The sequence below is a fragment of the Solanum verrucosum genome, unplaced genomic scaffold (assembly GCF_900185275.1).
Source record: "Solanum verrucosum unplaced genomic scaffold, falcon-dt-bn FXZP01000261.1, whole genome shotgun sequence".
In the NCBI taxonomy this organism is placed as follows: domain Eukaryota; kingdom Viridiplantae; phylum Streptophyta; class Magnoliopsida; order Solanales; family Solanaceae; genus Solanum; species Solanum verrucosum.
Genome location: NW_026019969.1, coordinates 6,211,679 through 6,231,111, shown reverse-complemented (window position 1 = coordinate 6,231,111; position 19,433 = coordinate 6,211,679). Strand labels below are relative to the sequence as shown.

The 19,433-nt window shown below is 34.9% G+C and overlaps 3 protein-coding genes and 1 non-coding gene across 4 annotated transcripts; all 4 read right to left on the bottom strand.

Annotated features, from left to right (window-relative positions):
- Positions 1 to 2,747: 2,747 nt before the first annotated feature.
- LOC125815177 (26S proteasome regulatory subunit 6A homolog) lies at positions 2,748 to 7,703 on the bottom strand. The gene is made up of 9 exons (XM_049494590.1): positions 7,480 to 7,703; positions 7,222 to 7,338; positions 5,665 to 5,772; positions 5,079 to 5,462; positions 4,368 to 4,486; positions 4,115 to 4,202; positions 3,794 to 3,913; positions 3,531 to 3,671; positions 2,748 to 3,186 (listed from the first exon to the last, which is right to left on the bottom strand). The coding sequence occupies exons 1-9, from the start codon at positions 7,594 to 7,596 to the stop codon at positions 3,109 to 3,111; spliced, it is 1,272 nt and encodes a 423-aa protein (XP_049350547.1). The 5' UTR covers positions 7,597 to 7,703; the 3' UTR covers positions 2,748 to 3,108.
- Positions 7,704 to 8,868: 1,165 nt separating this feature from the next.
- Positions 8,869 to 13,944, bottom strand: LOC125815175 (uncharacterized). Its single transcript, XM_049494587.1, has 13 exons — positions 13,698 to 13,944; positions 12,686 to 12,823; positions 12,509 to 12,590; positions 11,472 to 11,548; positions 11,263 to 11,378; positions 11,062 to 11,179; positions 10,845 to 10,961; positions 10,634 to 10,725; positions 10,389 to 10,455; positions 10,225 to 10,306; positions 10,044 to 10,135; positions 9,524 to 9,667; positions 8,869 to 9,168 (listed from the first exon to the last, which is right to left on the bottom strand). Exons 1-13 carry the CDS (start codon positions 13,827 to 13,829, stop codon positions 9,022 to 9,024), a joined length of 1,404 nt encoding a protein of 467 aa, XP_049350544.1. The 5' UTR covers positions 13,830 to 13,944; the 3' UTR covers positions 8,869 to 9,021.
- A 488-nt stretch (positions 13,945 to 14,432) lies between these two features.
- On the bottom strand, positions 14,433 to 18,704 carry LOC125815197 (probable U6 snRNA-associated Sm-like protein LSm4). Its single transcript, XM_049494610.1, has 8 exons — positions 18,657 to 18,704; positions 18,437 to 18,473; positions 18,306 to 18,347; positions 17,718 to 17,816; positions 17,555 to 17,632; positions 15,261 to 15,300; positions 14,941 to 15,099; positions 14,433 to 14,718 (listed from the first exon to the last, which is right to left on the bottom strand). The coding sequence occupies exons 2-8, from the start codon at positions 18,437 to 18,439 to the stop codon at positions 14,696 to 14,698; spliced, it is 444 nt and encodes a 147-aa protein (XP_049350567.1). The 5' UTR covers positions 18,440 to 18,473; positions 18,657 to 18,704; the 3' UTR covers positions 14,433 to 14,695.
- Positions 16,156 to 16,281, bottom strand: LOC125816948 (small nucleolar RNA snoR127). The gene has a single exon (XR_007442270.1). It is a non-coding gene; the product is annotated as a small nucleolar RNA snoR127 (small nucleolar RNA).
- Positions 18,705 to 19,433: the final 729 nt, after the last annotated feature.

The following is a 19,433-nucleotide window of genomic DNA, read 5'->3' as shown; positions in this document are numbered from 1 at the left end:
GAAGTTGAAAAATGTGGCATTTAAGTTTCTGTCCAAAATTTTGCCTAAGCAAAAAGCAAAAAATAAACAAAAATACAACGGTAAGAAAGGTCTAAGATATAACAATAACAAATAATTTATTTTTAACAAGTATATAATGTTTATTGATTTTTAATATAACAAACCAACACCTAAAAAAATTATTAAACTCTGCATAATTAAACCCTTCATAACTAAACTATGCATACGAATACCTGCATAACTAATACATGTATTACTAATACCTGCATAACTAATACCTGCATTACTAATACCTGCATAACTAATACATGCATTACTAATACCTGCATAACTAATACCTGCATTACTGATACTTGCATAACTCTAACCAGCAACCAAACGTCCCCTTAGTAAATTAGTTAATTAGAAAATAAAAGATTCTTTTAAAATTATATAAAATGTGACATTTGTTTGAGAGGATTAAAGTTGAAAGTGTTTTAAATGAATTAGAACCAAGAGTGTAAGCAATAATTTTAATAGAAGTCTTGATTTAAAGTCTTGAATATGAAAAATATTAGCAAAGAAAGCGCTTTCCCCGAATGGGTCTTACACAATGCAAATCCAAAACTCTTAGATACGAAGCCCTTTCTCAAATAGGTAGCACGGGATGGGCCATCCCTTCCTTTACATCATCCACCACCTTGTCCTATCCACTCTCCCCAAATCTCAACTTGTAATTTGAACAAGAAAGATAAGGAAATTCAATTAGAGATAAGCTGTCCATGAGCATCATGGCATAGGTAAAAGGGAACGAGGAGAATTAATCGGACTTCAATACAATTAGTGGACACCGACAAGGAAAAAAAAAGAAAAACCGTGCCCAATGTTAAATATTGACACGCTTATTTAATCTTTGAATGCTAGTATGTAATCAATATTGGACAAATTTTGGGAAAATCTATAACCCTTGAAACCTATATTTATTCTTGAAAAGCCTTTTTTTTTTTTTACGTTTAAGAATAGTTTTAGATGGAACAAGAACAATTTGATTCCTTCTTCAAAAGGTATATTTATTTTTGTTCTTTTAAGGGTCTATTTGGAAAGCCACCTGGCAATTGGAATTGGTGTATTTACTAGGGTAGTAATTACCAGCCTAGTAATTACACTGTCTAGTAATTACACTGACATATTTGGTTGCCACAGTGTAATTACACATGTTCTGTTTGGATGCACAATTGCAATCATAAAATTATAATAAATTTTTAAAATAAAAATTAATTATTTAAAATTTATACTAGACAAATAAGAAACTTTATAAATGACATTAAATTAAATATTTCAGATATATATTCTTTTTTGAAAATATATTAATTAATAAACATATTTTCTGTAACTAATATTATGAAAAAATAATTGATTTATATTTTTTCAAATTAATATATTTCAATTGAATTGATCGTAACAACTAAAAGTATGAAGTTTTTACGAACATCGTGAAATGCATGTTTGATAAAAAGAATAATATATAAATAAAATGTCATAAATTATTAAATGTTTGACAAAAATATATTTTATCAACTCTAATTAAAAAATGACGTGTAATGTAGATTCAATATTACTAAAACAAATGAAACTGAAAATATGACATAAGTTATAAATTCAAAACAAAAATTTTAACATAATACTCTTATAACAAATATCAGCATAGCAATAAATATGATTTAGTTTTAGTTTTTCTTAATAAAGAAAACGTAAGTCTATAACTTACTTAACAATAAATTCTATTTTAATTTAAAAATTAGAATATAATAAAATTATGCTAATGAGAAAATAAGCATGGCATAAAGAAATAGATAATACGAAAAAATTACATAAAATCACGTAAAGTAAGATTGAGAATAAGAAGAAAATGAAATATAATAATATAAAATAAACTTTTACAAATTTTTAGAATAATAAAATTAAAAAAAGAACTTAAAATAATAGAAGTAAAAAAAATTAAAACAAAAAAATTAAAATAGAAATAAAAAATAGAAATAAAAAAGTAATCAGGTGGTAATTACATAGTGTAATTACCAACAATTCACAGCCTCTGTCTGTGAATTGTAGAGTGTAATTACCCCTACCAATTACACCAATTACCTGCTGACCAAGTAATTACCTGTCCTTCCAAACAGGACAAGACAGTGTAATTACACCAATTACACCAAATCCAATTACCACAGTGTCCTTCCAAACAGGCCCTAAAAGAATCTTTAATCTGGAATTTGCTCCCTTGATATATAAGTCCTTACTTCGATATTACAATATGCCAGTTATTCGAAGAGATTTTTCCCGAAAAAACTAGTTTCTTTCATAACACCACCACCAATAGCACTAATAATCATACTGCAAAATTGATATTGCGGGAAGTTGTGTGCTTAAATTAGTAAACCTGCCTTCTCATCAAGTCATGTTACTACGGTTGACAATTTTTTGCCTTATTTTCGATACATTAATAATAATTGTAACATTGCATTTTAATTAAGAAAAACCAAAGAATTAAGTTTGGTCTGTGTGCCCTCCAGAACCAGAGTCTCCTATAGAGGTTAGGTGGTCAAAACACCGGTCTGAGTACCTCTTGATAAAAAGGGGTATGGGAACCGGCCTCTTAGATGATTGCTGGTATCACTGGACCAAATAAGTGAATTTTCCTATCAGGTTCAGGTGTGCCACAACACAACAAACAAGGTTGGAGCTGCAACTAAGTCACCACAGTCACAAGCACATATAAGACAGGATCTTATTTTGGGTAGCTATTGTCCAAAATTTAAGATAAAGTTCCAATTAACAAGTCTCAATTGCAACATAGCTCAAGGCTATTCTAGGTCATTAAAGTCATACAGCAGGAAAGTATACAAATGAACAAATTCAAGAAGAGATCCACATACTACCAGACACCTCTTTGATATCAGTAATCAACAAGCAAGAGTTGCACAGAGGCTAATGTGCAAAGCTTCTATCCCCACCCCCTTACCGGGCCAGAAAGAAGGAAGAAGCGGGATACTGAAAGGGGTTTGGTGTGGCATGCAGTAGCCATGTTCAACTTTGAAAAGCTAAAAGCTGCTTGCCATGGCACCTGCAGTATGTTTAGGCATAGTAGTTTAAGCTGGCTTTCTTCTTGGCTTGAACTTGAATGATACCTTCATTGAAGTCTTCATGAGTTACCTGCAAGAGTTTGGAGACAAATTAGTGCTATCCAGCTTGCTAACCATAAAATGTATGGGGTTTTATTTTCGTACAGTTGATTAGCTCTCCCAGGACAAACTTAATCATATGGAGAAAGGTATTAGAGATCATAACACATTTTTTGTGATGGAATACAGATCATCACCTGTATTAATCACCATTAAACTGCAAAAAGGGCAGACTTAACAGGCCAGTTAAATTTAATTAGGTTTTTATATATAATCCAGATTATTGATTAAACCAAAGTAAAAGTCTAAATCTCATTGTGACTCATGAGTTCAAAAATTATGTAACCGTCAGGAAGCAGAATACAGAATAGAGACCTCAGTGGCATCGCGACGGAGTGCTAGCATGCCTGCCTCAACACATACAGCTTTCAACTGTGCCCCATTAAAATCATCTGTTGACCGAGCCAATTCTTCAAAGTTAACATCTGGGTTAACATTCATCTTTCTGGAATGGATCTGCAGTAATTCAAGCAAAGAATCCTCATATGTTAAAGCGAAATACTCAAGAACTCATTTTGTGTTAGCTAACAAGGCAAGGGAATGAAATGAAATGATATATGTTTTGGCAGAATACCCACCTGCAGGATCCGAGCCCTGGCTTCCTCTGTGGGGTGGGGGAACTCAATTTTACGATCCAAACGACCAGATCGCATCAAAGCAGGATCCAAAATATCAGCTCTGTTTGTTGCTGCTATCACCTGAAGTGAAGGAAAGAAACCAAAACAATTCATGAAAATGTAAAAACCAGAATACCAAAGATCACTTTATTCTAGGTTTCACAGTTGTGTAGCTAAAATCAAGAAACCAACAAGGTAAATTTTTTGGAACGGAATATCGTGATCAGCGAACCACGAAGTAAGAAAAAAATGTATATATAATGGGTTTAAGTAGAAAAGAACCTTAATACGATCATCGCTGCTAAAACCATCGAGCTGATTAAGTAACTCCAACATAGTTCGTTGGACCTCTCGATCCCCACTAACTTCGCTGCAAGAGAACAACATATGCAGTAAGAGAAGAATCAGCACACATATCAGTTCCATTTTTTGCAAGCACACGCTACTCCTTAACCAGTATGCACCGAGACTGAGGATATTATGGGTATGCAAGGTTAAGCACATATATAAGCAACGGAAAACAAAGATATAGTACCTATCAAAACGCTTTGTGCCTATAGCATCAATCTCATCAATGAAAATTATGCAAGGTGATTTCTCTTTTGCCAGCTGGAAAGCATCACGAACAAGTTTTGCTCCATCTCCAATGAACATCTAAAGTTAGAACAGGCATTGATCAGCAGCATATTTGAGTCAATTACTTTAAAGTGCAACTTAACAAAATTGTAAAAGTTCCCATGCAGTAGTTGGTTGCTAACTTTAGAAAGCCAAACAATAATGTAATAAACTACTACGTGCTTAATTACACGACAAGTTAAAAACAAGAACTAAAATTTCGCTTTTGAAGACGATTAACACAGGGTCTGTTAGAGCTGTTTACCTAAAACTAAACAGAGATCACCAACGCTCCCTTTTGGTAAAGTTCAAGGACTAAACATGTTCAGTGGTAAATAAGAAGGATGATTTTAGACCTAACCCCAGATATCAAGGACCATTTTTATCATTTTCTCTAGATTAATCCTCCGGTTTCATACATATTCTAGTAGAGACCCATCTTACATATTAAAATTTTAATATATGTACTTAAAAAAAGACAAGTGTACTTTGCAGCAGCTCTTAGTTAGAATTGCCAGGAACAATGAAATGAGGGAAAACTAGGTTCCCACCATAGAGCAAAAGAGAGTTCAATTTCGTACAAATCTAGTGCAACTAATCACAATAGGATCAAACGTCAAAGATGATCTACCTGCACAAGCTGAGGTCCCGCTAGCTTAAGAAAAGTAGCATTTGTTTGTGCAGCACAGGCTCTGGCCATCAGGGTTTTCCCAGTCCCAGGAGGCCCATACAAAAGGACTCCCTTTGGAGGACGAACACCTAATTTCTGGAACCGTTCTTGGTGTGTCATAGGCAGCACAATTGCCTCAACAAGTTCTTGAATCTGTTTCTCCAAGCCTCCAATATCATTGTAGTCTTCAGTTGGCTTTTCATCAACTTCCATTGCCTTTACCCGAGAATCATATTCAGATGGCAAGGTGTCCAATATCAAATAACTGTCTTTATTTACTCCAACCAGATCACCAGGTTTTAAGTTGTCAGGATCAACAAGACCAACAACAGGCAAGAAAATTGTCTACAAATGGCAATAAAAGAATTCAATTAGTAAAAGAACTTTAGCATCTAAACAGCGTATAACCCAAAAAGGATGTGGTAGAAGGATAAAGCACAAGATCACCAATTCCATTCAAGAGAAATAGATGAAGGGAATTTTGGATAGTAATACCGACAATAAACACCTAGAAGCAATGATGTAATCCTATAATTTGACACCTTACCTGGCGCGTGGATGTTTTCAGTACAACACACTTGCCCTTCCTTTGTGAGTCGAGATCAATATTTGCACCATCCTCCTCAGCTTCTTCTTCAGGATTCATTTCCAAAATCTGAAAAAGACCGGAAATAAATGAGTTCCTCAAAGCTAGACTTCCCTACTACTACTTCCATGAACCCATATTCCTAATACCCCAAAACAAAAACGCAAAGAAATTCAAAATTAGCATCCTCACAGTTCAATGTGTTATGAAATATAAGACCTCAATCTACTGAGAAACAGATTCAAGCACTGAAGAAAAGGAAGCATAATGGCCATTTCCTTCTGTCCTGCCCAATTATGTTTCTCTTGATCATCCTCCTATTTTCTTTCTTCACCAAAAGAAAAAAGAAACAGAAATAGGAGGATGGACTAGAGATACATATTTTCCCATCTATACCTCCCAAAAATGCAGTTTTTATACTTATATTGACACTTCAATTAATTTTTCGGCGAACTCTTCAACTAATTGAACAAGAAAATGCTTCAAATAAAAATCAACAACATTATATGTATCTTTAGAATGTTAGTTTGTCGATAGTCGGTGTTATAGAGAAATTTATTTTGTGACATTAAATTATTCCAAGAATATCCACAACAATATATGCATCTTTAGAATGTTAGTTCGTTGATAGTCCATGTTATAGAGAAAATTATTTCGCAACATTAAATTATTCCAAACAAAAGATTATATATATATATATATATATATAGTCAGGTACTGAACTACATCCTAAAAGTTGCGAACTACTAAATTCTTTTGCCGTAGCACAAGAGATGTTTCAAATCAACTTATAAAGTGACTAGGAGCAAGGACCGATCCAACAATTCTTTTATACTTGAGATATCATCAAAAAGAAGCTGTTCCTTTGAGTCCCTTAGAAACCTCCATTTTTTCCTTTAGTAAATTCTTAACATCTTGCTTCTGGCATTGAAAATTTAGCATGTTACAGTACTCTTCCTGTTGATGAAACAATTGCTAATGAATTACCCAAATTCCTCATCCTATTTTTGTGCAGCCAAAGACCCACACTCCTTCTGTAATAGCACTATTGGTACTTGTCACTATCCCATAATCTAAAGTTCCTGCCTAGAACATGGGTTACTCATTATACTCTACCATCATGAGCGGATAAAAATACATTCTTTGAAAGCCAAGAATGTACAAGCCCTGTGAAATGTATGCTGAATAACCAATAAAAAGCATGATGTGGTACATAAACTTACTGCACAGCAGGCTTCAGGTTCAATGTAGTCAATCCCCATATTCAAAGACGTCCTAAACCCTCTCTACACTACACTCTTGCTAAGGATAGGCGTCAAAACAAGAGAGATACTCATTGATGAAAACCTAATTACTCATCTCAACTTGTTGCCGATCAAGTAACTGATAACGAAGTTGCTTATTGAGCTTCATTTTCTAAAAATAAAATTCTTTTTTTCCTTTTGTGTAAATATCACTTGCTAAAGATAGACGTCGAAGCAAGAGGGATACTTATTTGAGGAAAACCTAATTACTCACCTCAACAATGTTGCCGACCAAGTATGGAAGTTGCTTATTGAGCTTAATTTTTTCTTGGTTCTCCTTTATCTTCTCCTTGAATGAATCCAACTCTAGATTCGTCCTCTGCAGCTCTTCCTATAATTCACCATTCAAGTCAATTAGTCAATATCCTCGGTAAAGCCCCAAAATTGATACAAATAGACAAAGCAAAACATTCAACAAACACAAAATAACTCATGATAACTGTGATTAGGCAAAAATAAGAGAGATCGGAACCTTTATGATTCGAATTTCATTGTCAAGAAGGCGTGAAGCCCTAATAATATCTTCAGTGGACATGGCATGGAGCTGGTCATCTTCGAAGTTGCTATCCTCAGCCATCGGCGTTGCCATCGTCGACAGAGATTGTGTTTGTATGGGATTCCGGGCAGAAATTGGTGAGAAGGAGTCGATCTGTGTAGGCTTGTACAGTCGAAAAGCTTTATATTCTCCTCTTTTTGGATGCCAATATTTGCAGTCTTCTTCTCCAAGAAAAATATGCTACATGGGCCGTCTCAATGCTGTTGGTACTGGCCCATTATTGGCCCAGTATCCTTTTTCGGCCCGCCAGAAAACAAAAAAGCCTAGGGCAAATTTTAAAAAAATGGATAAAAGATAAATATCATTACCTAAAACAAGAAATTGCTTCGGAGTCCAAATTTTTTCTCTCCTGGTGGAACTCCAATATAATGTATTGTAATACATGACTTTTAAAAACTCTAACATTGTGCAGAGGATATTGGAGGACTTATACGTAATAGTAGAGGTGATTGGATAGTAGGCTTTATGAAGGGTATTTCAAGTAGTATTAATACTTTAACGAAATTATTAATTTTTATGTAGAGGCTTAGATTGCAAAAGATAATAACTTGATGCCTTTAAAAATCTCCACATACTTAATCGAGGTAATACATTTTATAAACAATGACCACAGATTTTATAGCTCTATAATTCATGAATGCAGATCATTGATGCAACTATTGGAAGATCCAAAACTCTCGCATATCTATAGAGAGCAAAACAAAGTAGCTGACCTCTTAGCCAAGAAAAGAGGCCAAGAAACAATTATTTGATCGCACAAGAATTTTGCAAGTTGTTTTGATGTTCGCAAAGCTTGGGCAGATATACTAGGAACTATGTTTGCAAGGTAAATTTTGACTCATAATAGTAATTTCATAGCAACCACTGCTACCATATATAACGGGAATAGTACTATTCCCTTATTTTGTAATGTTACTTAAGCTTCTTTGCTAATAATATTATACAGTTAACTAAAAAAAAGAAGTTCTAAACTTTTAAAGGCAAAACTATACCTTTTTTGTTGCAATTTTTATTGTTCGAATTTCAACTTTTTCCATTGATTAAATAATATTCTCTCACGATACCTAGTGCCTTGCCACTTCGTTACATAAGGTATCTATCTATTTCAAACTCTATAAGTCAAGTCCAAGATTTTTTTGAATTTTAGCACATTATGCCCCAAACATCAAATTTAAAACGGCTTATGCCCCAAATTCTTCTATTGGATCTACGCCTTTCATTCGCACTCCAGAGCACTTTTTGTATGCCCGACCCCGAATTGATATGAATTGATGATATGAAAAGAATAGCTTTATCTGTATTGTTCATTTGGACTGCTAGATGTATTGAACTTCTTAGTCAGAGAGAAATCAAACTGAGATCCATGTCTAGCTGAAGCTTTTTCTAGTTTCAAGTACATACAATGCTATATCTTATCTTAAGATAACAATCAAGCAAATGAGGCAAATTTCATCAGAACTAAAGCTTCCAGTATATGCCTAATCGATGAAGTAGGCCAGCAACTATAGCCCAAAACAATATCTCAGCAAAGATGACATAAAGAAGTGTTCCCACTCTTGTTGAATGCCACACTCCAATGAAGATGTGCTTTTTGATCCAATATATCTGCAAATGTTGAGTAAGTTCAATCAGTTTACTTGCACAACTTTGAACTCATACAGGAGAGAAAACATTGAACTGAGTTCACTTCTTATTTTCGATCCTATCTGTCAAAGATTGTAAGCAAAACCAGAAGCAACAATTGTCGTATGGCCTATTTAAGTTTTGACAACTGGCTGCAGAAAGCAGATGGCTAGAAGCAGATTTCGCCATGTAAGTACAAATTTCGAACCCAGTAACCTATCTGTTGTGGTAGAATTTCAAACTCGAGCCCATAATGTTCAAATCCTGAATCCGCCTCTGACTATTTGCATACAATGGACTGCAGCATATCAAAGTGAGGAAGAGATGAATGAAATACCAGTGTGTTATGAGGGTCCTCGTAATACCAGCCATTGATGAAACCTGCAAATATTCCTGCGGCGGCCATTACATAAACAAGCATCGCATTCATACCAATCCATTCTAGTGGAAGAAATATATACTTCAAGTTTAAAATGTCAACCTGCATTCCAAAAGGACCAAAAGGAAAGGATCAGGATTAGAAGTTTGTGAATCTTGCTATGGTGATGACACATCAGAATGTTGTCATTCTAAGCTTTTCTTGTTAAAAATACTCATTCTGAAAAGTCTCAGCTACACATTCTCCTACTCTATATCATCCGGTACTGATTGATGAAAACATAAAACTTGGAACATTTTCCATCAACTTGAACCTTGAGATTTTTGTTTCTAATGAATGGCCTTGCATTTCAGAGGGAAGTGTGATTTAATCGTAAAAGTCTAGAACTTCCAAATCTAATGTACCAAGTTGATCAGTTCAATTTGTAGCAAGGAACATATAATAGAAGTGACCAGATTTTTGGACAAGACTACTGTACCAGAATGTAGAAAGCAGAGAACACTAACGCGGCTGCTCCTGAGGTTACACAGACATAGCTGAAGGTGTATAATTGCTTATTTAAAGGAATAGCTGCATTCAGCACCATCAAAGGAAAAATGAGGAAGAGAAAAGAAGATATATCCAGCTTTCAAGTGCATTTCATAAACTGCGAATTTTACCATCTGTGAAGTGGAGAATAATTCCTAAAACTAAAAGAGCTATGCCCATGCCAATCCAATGCAAAAGTCTGGACGAGTGATCCTGGAGTTACAAAAATTGGAATATATCAGTAACTTTGCTTTAATTTGGTGAGACGGTCAAGTCTAGAAGATTTTGACTTAACCTTCATATGAATAAGAACATGCCCAAAATGAACTCCAAGGACCGTAGAGAGAATAGCAGAAATTGAGCTGTAGTCATAAGTAGAAGAATTTACCAGACAGGGAAAATTGAACATTGGTAAGTAGCATAAAAGGTATTAGAGCTTTTATTAATCAAGCAACTAGAAATCCGGAGATAAAGATTGTATTGATGATACGAGCACACAAGACTTTAACGAAAAGAGAGAATTGATGATACGAATCCTACCTCAGAATTCCTTCAGGTTCAAAAGGAGCCCAACACCATGATGGAGCATCATCCTTGAAAGGTCCCTCATATGGAGAATTTTTAGTGCAAGACTGTAGAATAAAGATCCATCAAAGGTGTTACCGATGAACTTAATCCGGTGATAATGGAGATGGCAAATCACAAAGAACAACAATAGAGGGAAGATATAATTTTGTGAAGAACCAATCACCTTGGATCTCTTCCAAGCCGGACGTGGATACATGTGATTGATTCCAAGTATCTGTCTGTCAATATAACCCACTGCATTGCAAGGAGGATCAAGATTTCCTCTCACATTGCAAGTTACCTAATACCAAAAGCAAAATCTTTTGACTTTAAATATAGAAATTGACTTTAAATATAGAAATATTAAAGGTAAATTTGGAACATGGACGAGGGAAACTCACGGTTAAAGTCTTCCCAAAATCAACACTGTCTGGGTTCTGGACAACAAAATTCCAGTCAGGAACATATGTTCCGTATAATGTGGCCAAGTAAACTACTAAAACACATGCTCCAATAACCCTGAAATCATGAAGAAATGTTCAGTACTAACTTGGAGATCCTTAATGCTATCACCACTTTAGAAACACCAAAATAATACTCACCATTGCCAGCTGTATAACTTGAAAATAGAGAACCATCCCATTGGTAGTTCTTTGGATTGGGCTTGTCTTGTTGTTATTTCTATTATGGCCACTATTAAGTAAGCGAGAGCAATTCTCTACAAAGATAAGAAGCAGAAGAATTATCACCAACACAAGATATTATCATTCAAAAGAGAGACAGAAAAGGGGGTGGGATCAGAAACTGTTACCTGAAGGATGCCACACAACCTTATCCTATTCATGTCAACACCATATTTTAGCTTGTCAAGATCATGGAAATAACCCCCTTCACAATTGAAAGGATGAGGTTAGACTTCTAATGACTTTGGGAAGAGGAAAGATGAGATGCAAGACCAGGTTTAACAAATGGATTCCCACTTTGGTTGAAAGTTTCTATCTGAAGCCAAACATAATTCTGTTTCCTAAAGGAAAGTTAATCAGTAGATGTCATTACTGATCATTCGTTCTGGGATAGGTGTCCATTAGAAAGGAGAAAGGATCTGTAGATTCATCAGAGCTAAAACGTAGTTACAACTTATTAAAATCACAAAGGTTGGCAGAATCACAGAGAAAGGGCAAATAAAACAATAATCCCCTAAGGATAATACGTGTGACTACTTTAGGAGATCCAATATATGAAGTTTTGAAGGAAGTTGTAATGCATATGCATATCAAGAGTCAGACCAGGGCGAAATGGAAGAATGCACTTCAACAACTCAATGTCTACCCTTAGTTTTGGTTTAGCTATATATAGTATTGAATCGCTGATCTATTCAGGTTGTATTGTCTAGAAGGCTATAGGTTAGTAGATTTTGTTTGTATTATGAGTGAGTAGTTAGTCCAATACTACTTTGTTTTGTAAAGATACAATTTTGGTTATGAATGAAATATGCAGGTTACCAAAAAAAAATTTAAAAAAATAAATGTTTGTCCTACAGAGCTATTCATCAACTTCTAAAGCACAACATCGACTAATTACTATGGATGTTATCCACTGAAGACAACCTAAATTACTTTTTCAGATTTGCAGCAGATTATGCATTCAGTCAATAGCATTAACGAACTGTGAAACGTCACCAGATAAAGGGGAAAAAAGGCTACTTCCTTATTTCAGAAGCTTGTAGACAGTGTAAGTCCCACACTCCTCCTAGATTTTCTATGATATATTGGATATGAATAGAATGCATCTTGCATGGAAACATGAAGGGAAGAATAACATAAAAGGAAGGAAAGAAAGATAACTGACCTTGTAAAAGGAGGCCCCAAAATAGAAGTTTGAGTGTCCTTAGAATCACCTTTCTGATGGCCACTAGCTTTTCTGGTATTCTCTACACAATAAGTAGTTAAGCACCAATGAGTAGGAACAATTACCCTACTTTATCTTCCTAAGGATGGGAAGAAGAAAAAAGAATCCGAAGCTAACCTTTAATGCAAGTGCTATGGCCATTCCCACAATAAACAGAAAGAATGGCATCACAAAATCTGCAAGATTGCAACCGTTCCATGGTGCATGCCCGATCATAGGCCATTCTCCTCCCGCATCATCAACCAAGACCATCAGCTACAAATTCGATAAACCTTTTTCTGTCAGGAAGTTTTAAAGGCAACAAATTCGATGTCTGAATTAGTGAACATCCCAATGCACTAAGCAGGTTACTATAATCTAGTCCAAGCAAATCACGAGACTCTTAAGATTATACAAGAGGTAATTAAATAAAGATAATGATTTAAATTCATTCAGGAAGATAAACTCTATAATTTGCCAGGCTTCATTAGGGGACGAGACAAATATGATACATAAATCAATCTCCTTTCTTTAAAATAATAAAAAGGATACAAAATCAATCATGTTATAGCATGAATACTTTTTCTTGTGAAATCTTCAACTCCTTACTGGTCAACAGCTTGGCAAGAAGGTTAGAAATGAAGACAGACTTCAAAAGTTTCATACCCTTAAGATCTACAAGCATAACATTCGTAAAATTATCAAGGTATTGTCTCCCAAAACTACAAGTATTCAGAAAAACAAACAAAATTCTAAATTTGTCCCTAAACTTCTGTGTGTCAACTATTTTCTTTTCTCCAGATCTCAAGACACCTTCCAACATTCCACAGCAAGGTAACTACTAAGGGTGGTACAGAGGAAAACATTTTCCAGAAAATAAGTCATTTTCTAACAATCAAACACCAAATGATATTCCCCTTTCACTAAAAGCGGTAAACAACTTTCTTCATTTATCCATTTGAAGTAGTTTCTAAATTTTAGTAAGTATTGGATAGTGACACAATTTCTTCTGTTTAAAGAATCCAGGTCATTACCTCTCATGAATCTATGAGATTTTCATTGTCCAAGTAGAATTATAATCCCATAGTTCCAATCTTCGCCAAGTAGGAGAAGGAAAGGTCCATAAGAAGAGAAAGATGGTCAAACTTACTGCAACAGTGAGGCCTCTGAAAATATCAAGGGAAGCAACTCGCTTTGTCTTTTGAGGCTTTACTTCTTCTTCTTTCTCCATTTCTTGAGATTCAACTATCACATGCTCCATATCTACTTTGATGCCAGCCATCAACTACACTAACAGCTGATGATGAGGAGAGAAATATGTCCAACACAAAATGATATTTAATTTTTATATAGCAACATTTTGTCTGCATCCCATAATTAGTTTGTTTTTATACTAAAGATTCCGTGACTGCCTTGAAGTGGCTTCAATTATTGGATAAGTTTTCTTTCGTCAAACCTCAAACAGGAATTATAAAAGAAAGTACAGAAAAAGGTACTCCTTTCGTATACATTGTATCCAAGTGAATGCACATGTATTTGAGTACATTACAATTCTCTCACTCTACAAATACATGTATCTAGTGTGATTCGCTTGTATTTGAAATACATACGAATCTTGTTGACCTCCCTCACCTATCTCACTTGCCTCTCTCATAGCAAATATACATGTATCTAAGTGTAATCATATTTTCAATGAGAACTCATCCAAATATGGCATTACTTGAAACCTACGAATAAAGAAGCAATAATCACATCTTTTGGAAAATAATAGATAAAACCAAACGTTTGCCTCCCTAATCTTAAGTACAGAAATATTTACTCGTGTTATTTAACATTCTAAGTATAAAGTGAAAGGCGTCTTTCACTAGAAATCCAGCTTCTCGGATTGGGTAAAGAAAGCTAGCTAAGTTTTCATTTAAAATAACACACATACTGAGGGGCCAAATATTTTCAAGACACGAACTCTTACATGTCATCAGAAAGGAAAGAGAGTGAGCATTTCAAGCCTACATACATTCATCTTAAAATAATAATAACTGGAAGCAGGCCTTTTCTCCGGTAAGTTGCTTTATAATTGAAAGTACAAACAAAATTAGATACAATTTATCTAGCTTGTCATCTGGCTTCTTTGTCTCTAAATGACGACGATTAGCCACGTCCACGGCCACCACCTGTACAATAAATATCATCCAGAATCATCTGATTAGCAAATGGCTATATAAATATTGCGTTCACAAATATACTTGAGGACTGTTACAACATAGAGACTTGCTGTATGGAGACTAATTTCAAGTGTTGAACATGGTCGCTGCGGATTGAGACTCGGGGATACATAAGCTTTAGCAGAACGAGAATAAAATTACATTATAACTTGCATATTGAACACTTCATACCTTTTCCACCAGACTTGGCACCAGGTCCTCCTTTGCCCCGGCCTTTGGCACCTGCATCTTCCATTCCACGCCCAATGCCTTTCGCCTGTCTTCCAGCAGCACCTTCATCCCTACCTCCTCTTCCCCTTCCTCGTCCACCGACACCAGGTGGTTTTCTATCTGCAAAAGGATTTAAAAATATACAAATTAAGCTGAATGCTCAGACACTGATTCTAGGAAAGTAGGGCAGTATTTGTAAATCAACAAACCCCACACTGATCCAATAGCTAATTAGAAGTTGGTTATAACAATTCCTGATAATTAATAGTCCAAAGTAGTACCTCCACGGCTTTTTGTTTCTTCTTGAACTTTATCAATCACCTGGAAAATTATAGCATAGTTAACCAAACAGCACTAAGAGGGATTATTAACTTGGTCAAATGAAGAGCCAAGGGCAGACTAAACTTCCAGAATTTATAAACTACTGCAAACTCAGTCTCCAACCCCAGTGATAAAAATGCACTATTCAAACCAGTAAACACAAGTAGGTATGTCCATATTTTAAAATATATATAATCAAGAATATCTACAAAGCTTAGCCTCTCAGTAAAATAATGTTGCAATACTAAAGTTATTCCATGTATAAAAGAAAAGGCAATCTGCATTCTTTTCCATTTTTGTAGAAGTGAAAGTGTAAATCTGCCATTTACATCTGAAAGGATATAGGGGGTTTTCATTTTACAGCTACTTCTATCTGTTAACATTATGACTTTTTAAAAGAAAATGTGAGCTGCCCATGAAAACTCTTCTCACCTACCTCTCCTTTTCAAACTCCCCACCCCCTATGTGTCCAAACAAAGGAGAAGTAAAGAAAATTAGGCTAACAGCTGTATTCAAACATCATCTGCCTTCCTAGCTAGTACTGAAAGCCCACACAAACAAAAAGAAAAGCATCTAACAGAGGAAACAAACACTGGGAAAAGGTTCCTGGCACTCCTAAAAGATCAACAAAAGGATAACTTCTAAAACTCAAAGGTCATTCCTGAATCAACTATGAATGTGTGGGAGGTGAATGGACACGAGAAGCTAGGATAACTTCCCATATGTGCCTGTCATGAGCTATAAAAAAAACAGGGCGGAAGAGTGCATAATACGCTCTAAGAAGAGAATAAAAGCAGAAAGCAGGTGCCGCCGCTTTATTTAGTCAAAACTGCAAACATTAGATTTCACATGGAAGCTCGTCATTGCTAAAACAATCTCTCATTGCCATCTTCATAGAGTCGCACTCCTACCTAAGGTGTCAGATTCACGGTCCATAGGGAGCACAACAATGTCTGATTTGGCTAAATTGCATCACATCAGCGTAATCAATCTCCTCTTACAGGAATGTTCTACTCACAGTCACGGGGAAATGAACATACAGTGGACTACAGGCATGCAAGAAAGAACAACATCAATAGTGGTTCAACCTTATGATGTCTAACATTTTATATTTTTTTTAGTATAGGATATCTGATATAAAATAAGCCAGTAATATTGGAAAATAATTCCTTAAGAACTAAGAATTATCTAACTTCCGAATCTTATATGAAAACCACTTGGCTACACATCTTATTTGAGAAGAACACTATGTTCAAAAGTCTAAAACACTAATGTTCCAACCACAGCAATGATTTCATTTCAAGAAATCTATTTTATCAGTAGAAAAGAGGCAACAAGAATATTGGATGCATTTATATTTAGCCTTTAGGAACATCAGAGTTGTGTTGTAAGTTCAACCTTCAGTTCCCTGCATTATTGCTCAGACATGTGTTACTGCTAAATACCTCTTTTAACTTTTCTACCCGGTTCTCTATGCTTTCCTGCTCTGATTCCAAGTATGTCAAGGTAAGTTTAGCCCCATAGGCCCAGACACCACAGATTAGCTAGTAACATAACTTCAGCCTACAACAGCACAACTGAAACCCACCCCTAAAAGCCCCATTGAGTGAGTAACCAGACAAGTATATCCATGTCTGGTCACACCAAGATTAGCTAGTATCTTGATTCCACCAACCTACATCAAACCAAGCCTACAATGCACCACCATAAAGGTGTAAATGGACCGTCCTCCGTGTTCTGTACAAGATGTTATTAAGTAAATTAAAATGTGTCCTCCCTAACAACTTAAGCTTTTACATCAGATGATCACACATTTCACATCTCAACATGGTGCAATTCTCAACCCACCCATTATCAGAAAATAAGTTTTGTGTGCTTGGCAAGGGAAAAAGAATTCAGACCTGCACGTTAGGAGGTGTGTAAAAAAATATTATTGTGTATATTAACGTGTACTCTCTATGAAAACTAGAGATTTTTCAAACTCATTGTCATGTTGAGTGATAGCACTAAAGCAAGTAGTTTAGTCCTAGGTACTTAAGTAGAAGCCTCCATTCCACATCTAGTACACAAATTTTACAGTCACCCTTGCAAAGCAACCATTTAATAATACAAATAACTACTACAAAATAGGCACCCATCTTCTGTTCCCTTAGTATAAGGTCCAAACATGCCATACACACTATGTTGCAAGTGAAAAACAAATAATACTACACGAAAGCATTATTAATCATAGTAATTAAGAAAATAAACTAACCTCATCAGGAACTCTAAGATACTTAATGGTATTGCCACGAATATAACATTCAGGCATTCTCCAAAATCTATCTCCATCCTGCATTAATTTTTCAAAAATCAGGTGGTCTTGCACCAATACATTTGAAAACCTAGCAATAACATATTAAAAAACAATGAATTACCTTTGACGTACAGATAACTTCACGAAGATGGATATTCATCCAAGTATCACAATTCACCAAATGACCATTATAAGTCTCTCCATTTTTTAGCTCCACCAACTGTATTAGAAAACAAAAGTTTCCAGATTGAGATAATTGAACAAATACAATAATCCCATACGAATTCTCAAAATCCCTCGAATCTCGTGGGCTCCAAGGACTTGTGGCATATTTTGGAGATACAATATAAATATGCAGAAACTGATAAACTATACCAACAAAAAATCTGTTCCCTTTAAGAATGTTAGCCAAAAGCCTCAACTAACAACAGGACAAAACATGAAATCATTATTGTTATTCTTCCCAAACAGCTACAAAAGAAGAATTACACTCCTGTATTCCTATAACTATTTTATTCACATGGTTTGTTGTTTTTGTATGTTATTAATAAGTTTGGGTTCATTCAAAACATGCAGCACTTGGAAAAACCTAATTGATCTAACTGCATTACCACACCGAAAAGAGTTAAGATCAGACTAAACAATAAACTAGGAAGAGAGAGAAAAAAAGGAGACACTAACCCTCTTCCACATGAATTCAAAAGCTTACCATGGGATGCCCCTGTGCAGTCTTGAGCAACGAGAGGGGAAGCTGAGACAGAAGAAAAATAAAAATTAGAGCTTCATAAGAACTCAAAACCCTAACCCTACAGCTCAGAAGGCGATTGTCGCTAAACCTACCATCTTTAGATGGGGGAAATTCCGAATTCAAGATTGCCTGCAAAAGTCAAAACACAGGAATTACCAATAAAACAAAAAACTGATCCCGAAGAATTGCACACACACAAAAAAGGAAAACTTAAATCTGTAAATTCTCTCTTTTTTACATTCAAACCTAGACACCGCATGAGTTTATACGCAATAATCTTTGCTAACACATATAAGATATTCAAAGCCTTACCTAGCTTGATCTTCGTCTTTCTCCTCCCTTTGTTGAAAAAAAAAAAACGAAAACGTAAGGTTCCTAGATTAAGCTTGAACTGCACCAAGTGGAGTCCAGCTTTATTGTAAATTGAAAATTTTCTGTTCTACCGCTGTTAGGGCTATGAAGTATGAATTGGGTGGGCTCCAAGTTTCATAGGTTGTAAATTGAATCGCCTACTACCTTCACTCGTATTTTATACATCTCCTAAGACTCCAACCATATTTTCTATTTTAGTTTTCAAATATATAACTTTTTATTTTTCAGAAAATCAACTTCAACTCAATTTTTTTTTATTTAGCAAATCAACTTCAACTCGATTTTCTATTTTATTCTCTTTCTTATATTATTATTTTTATTTCACTCTTATTTTCTTACTAGATATAGGACCCCGTGCCAGCACGGGGCCCAATATATATATTTTTTATTATTTTAATTTATGTCATATTATGGAATTTGAGAAGTTATTGTAATTTTTATATGATTTTAAAAATATTTTAAATTGTTAGCTATTGTGATTTGTAGTACTTTTTTTTAACATAATTTTGAAAAGAATATTTTTTACTCTGTTTGTTCTAATTTATGTGGCACACGCAGAATTTCAAATATTAAGCATTTTTTATATGTCTCTTTAATATATTAAGTTGTTAATTATTGTATTTTATTGTACATTTTGAACCTAATGTTTTAATAATATATGTTATTTGCCATGTCCCAATTTATGTGGCATTAATTGATAGATTTGTTAGAGTCGAG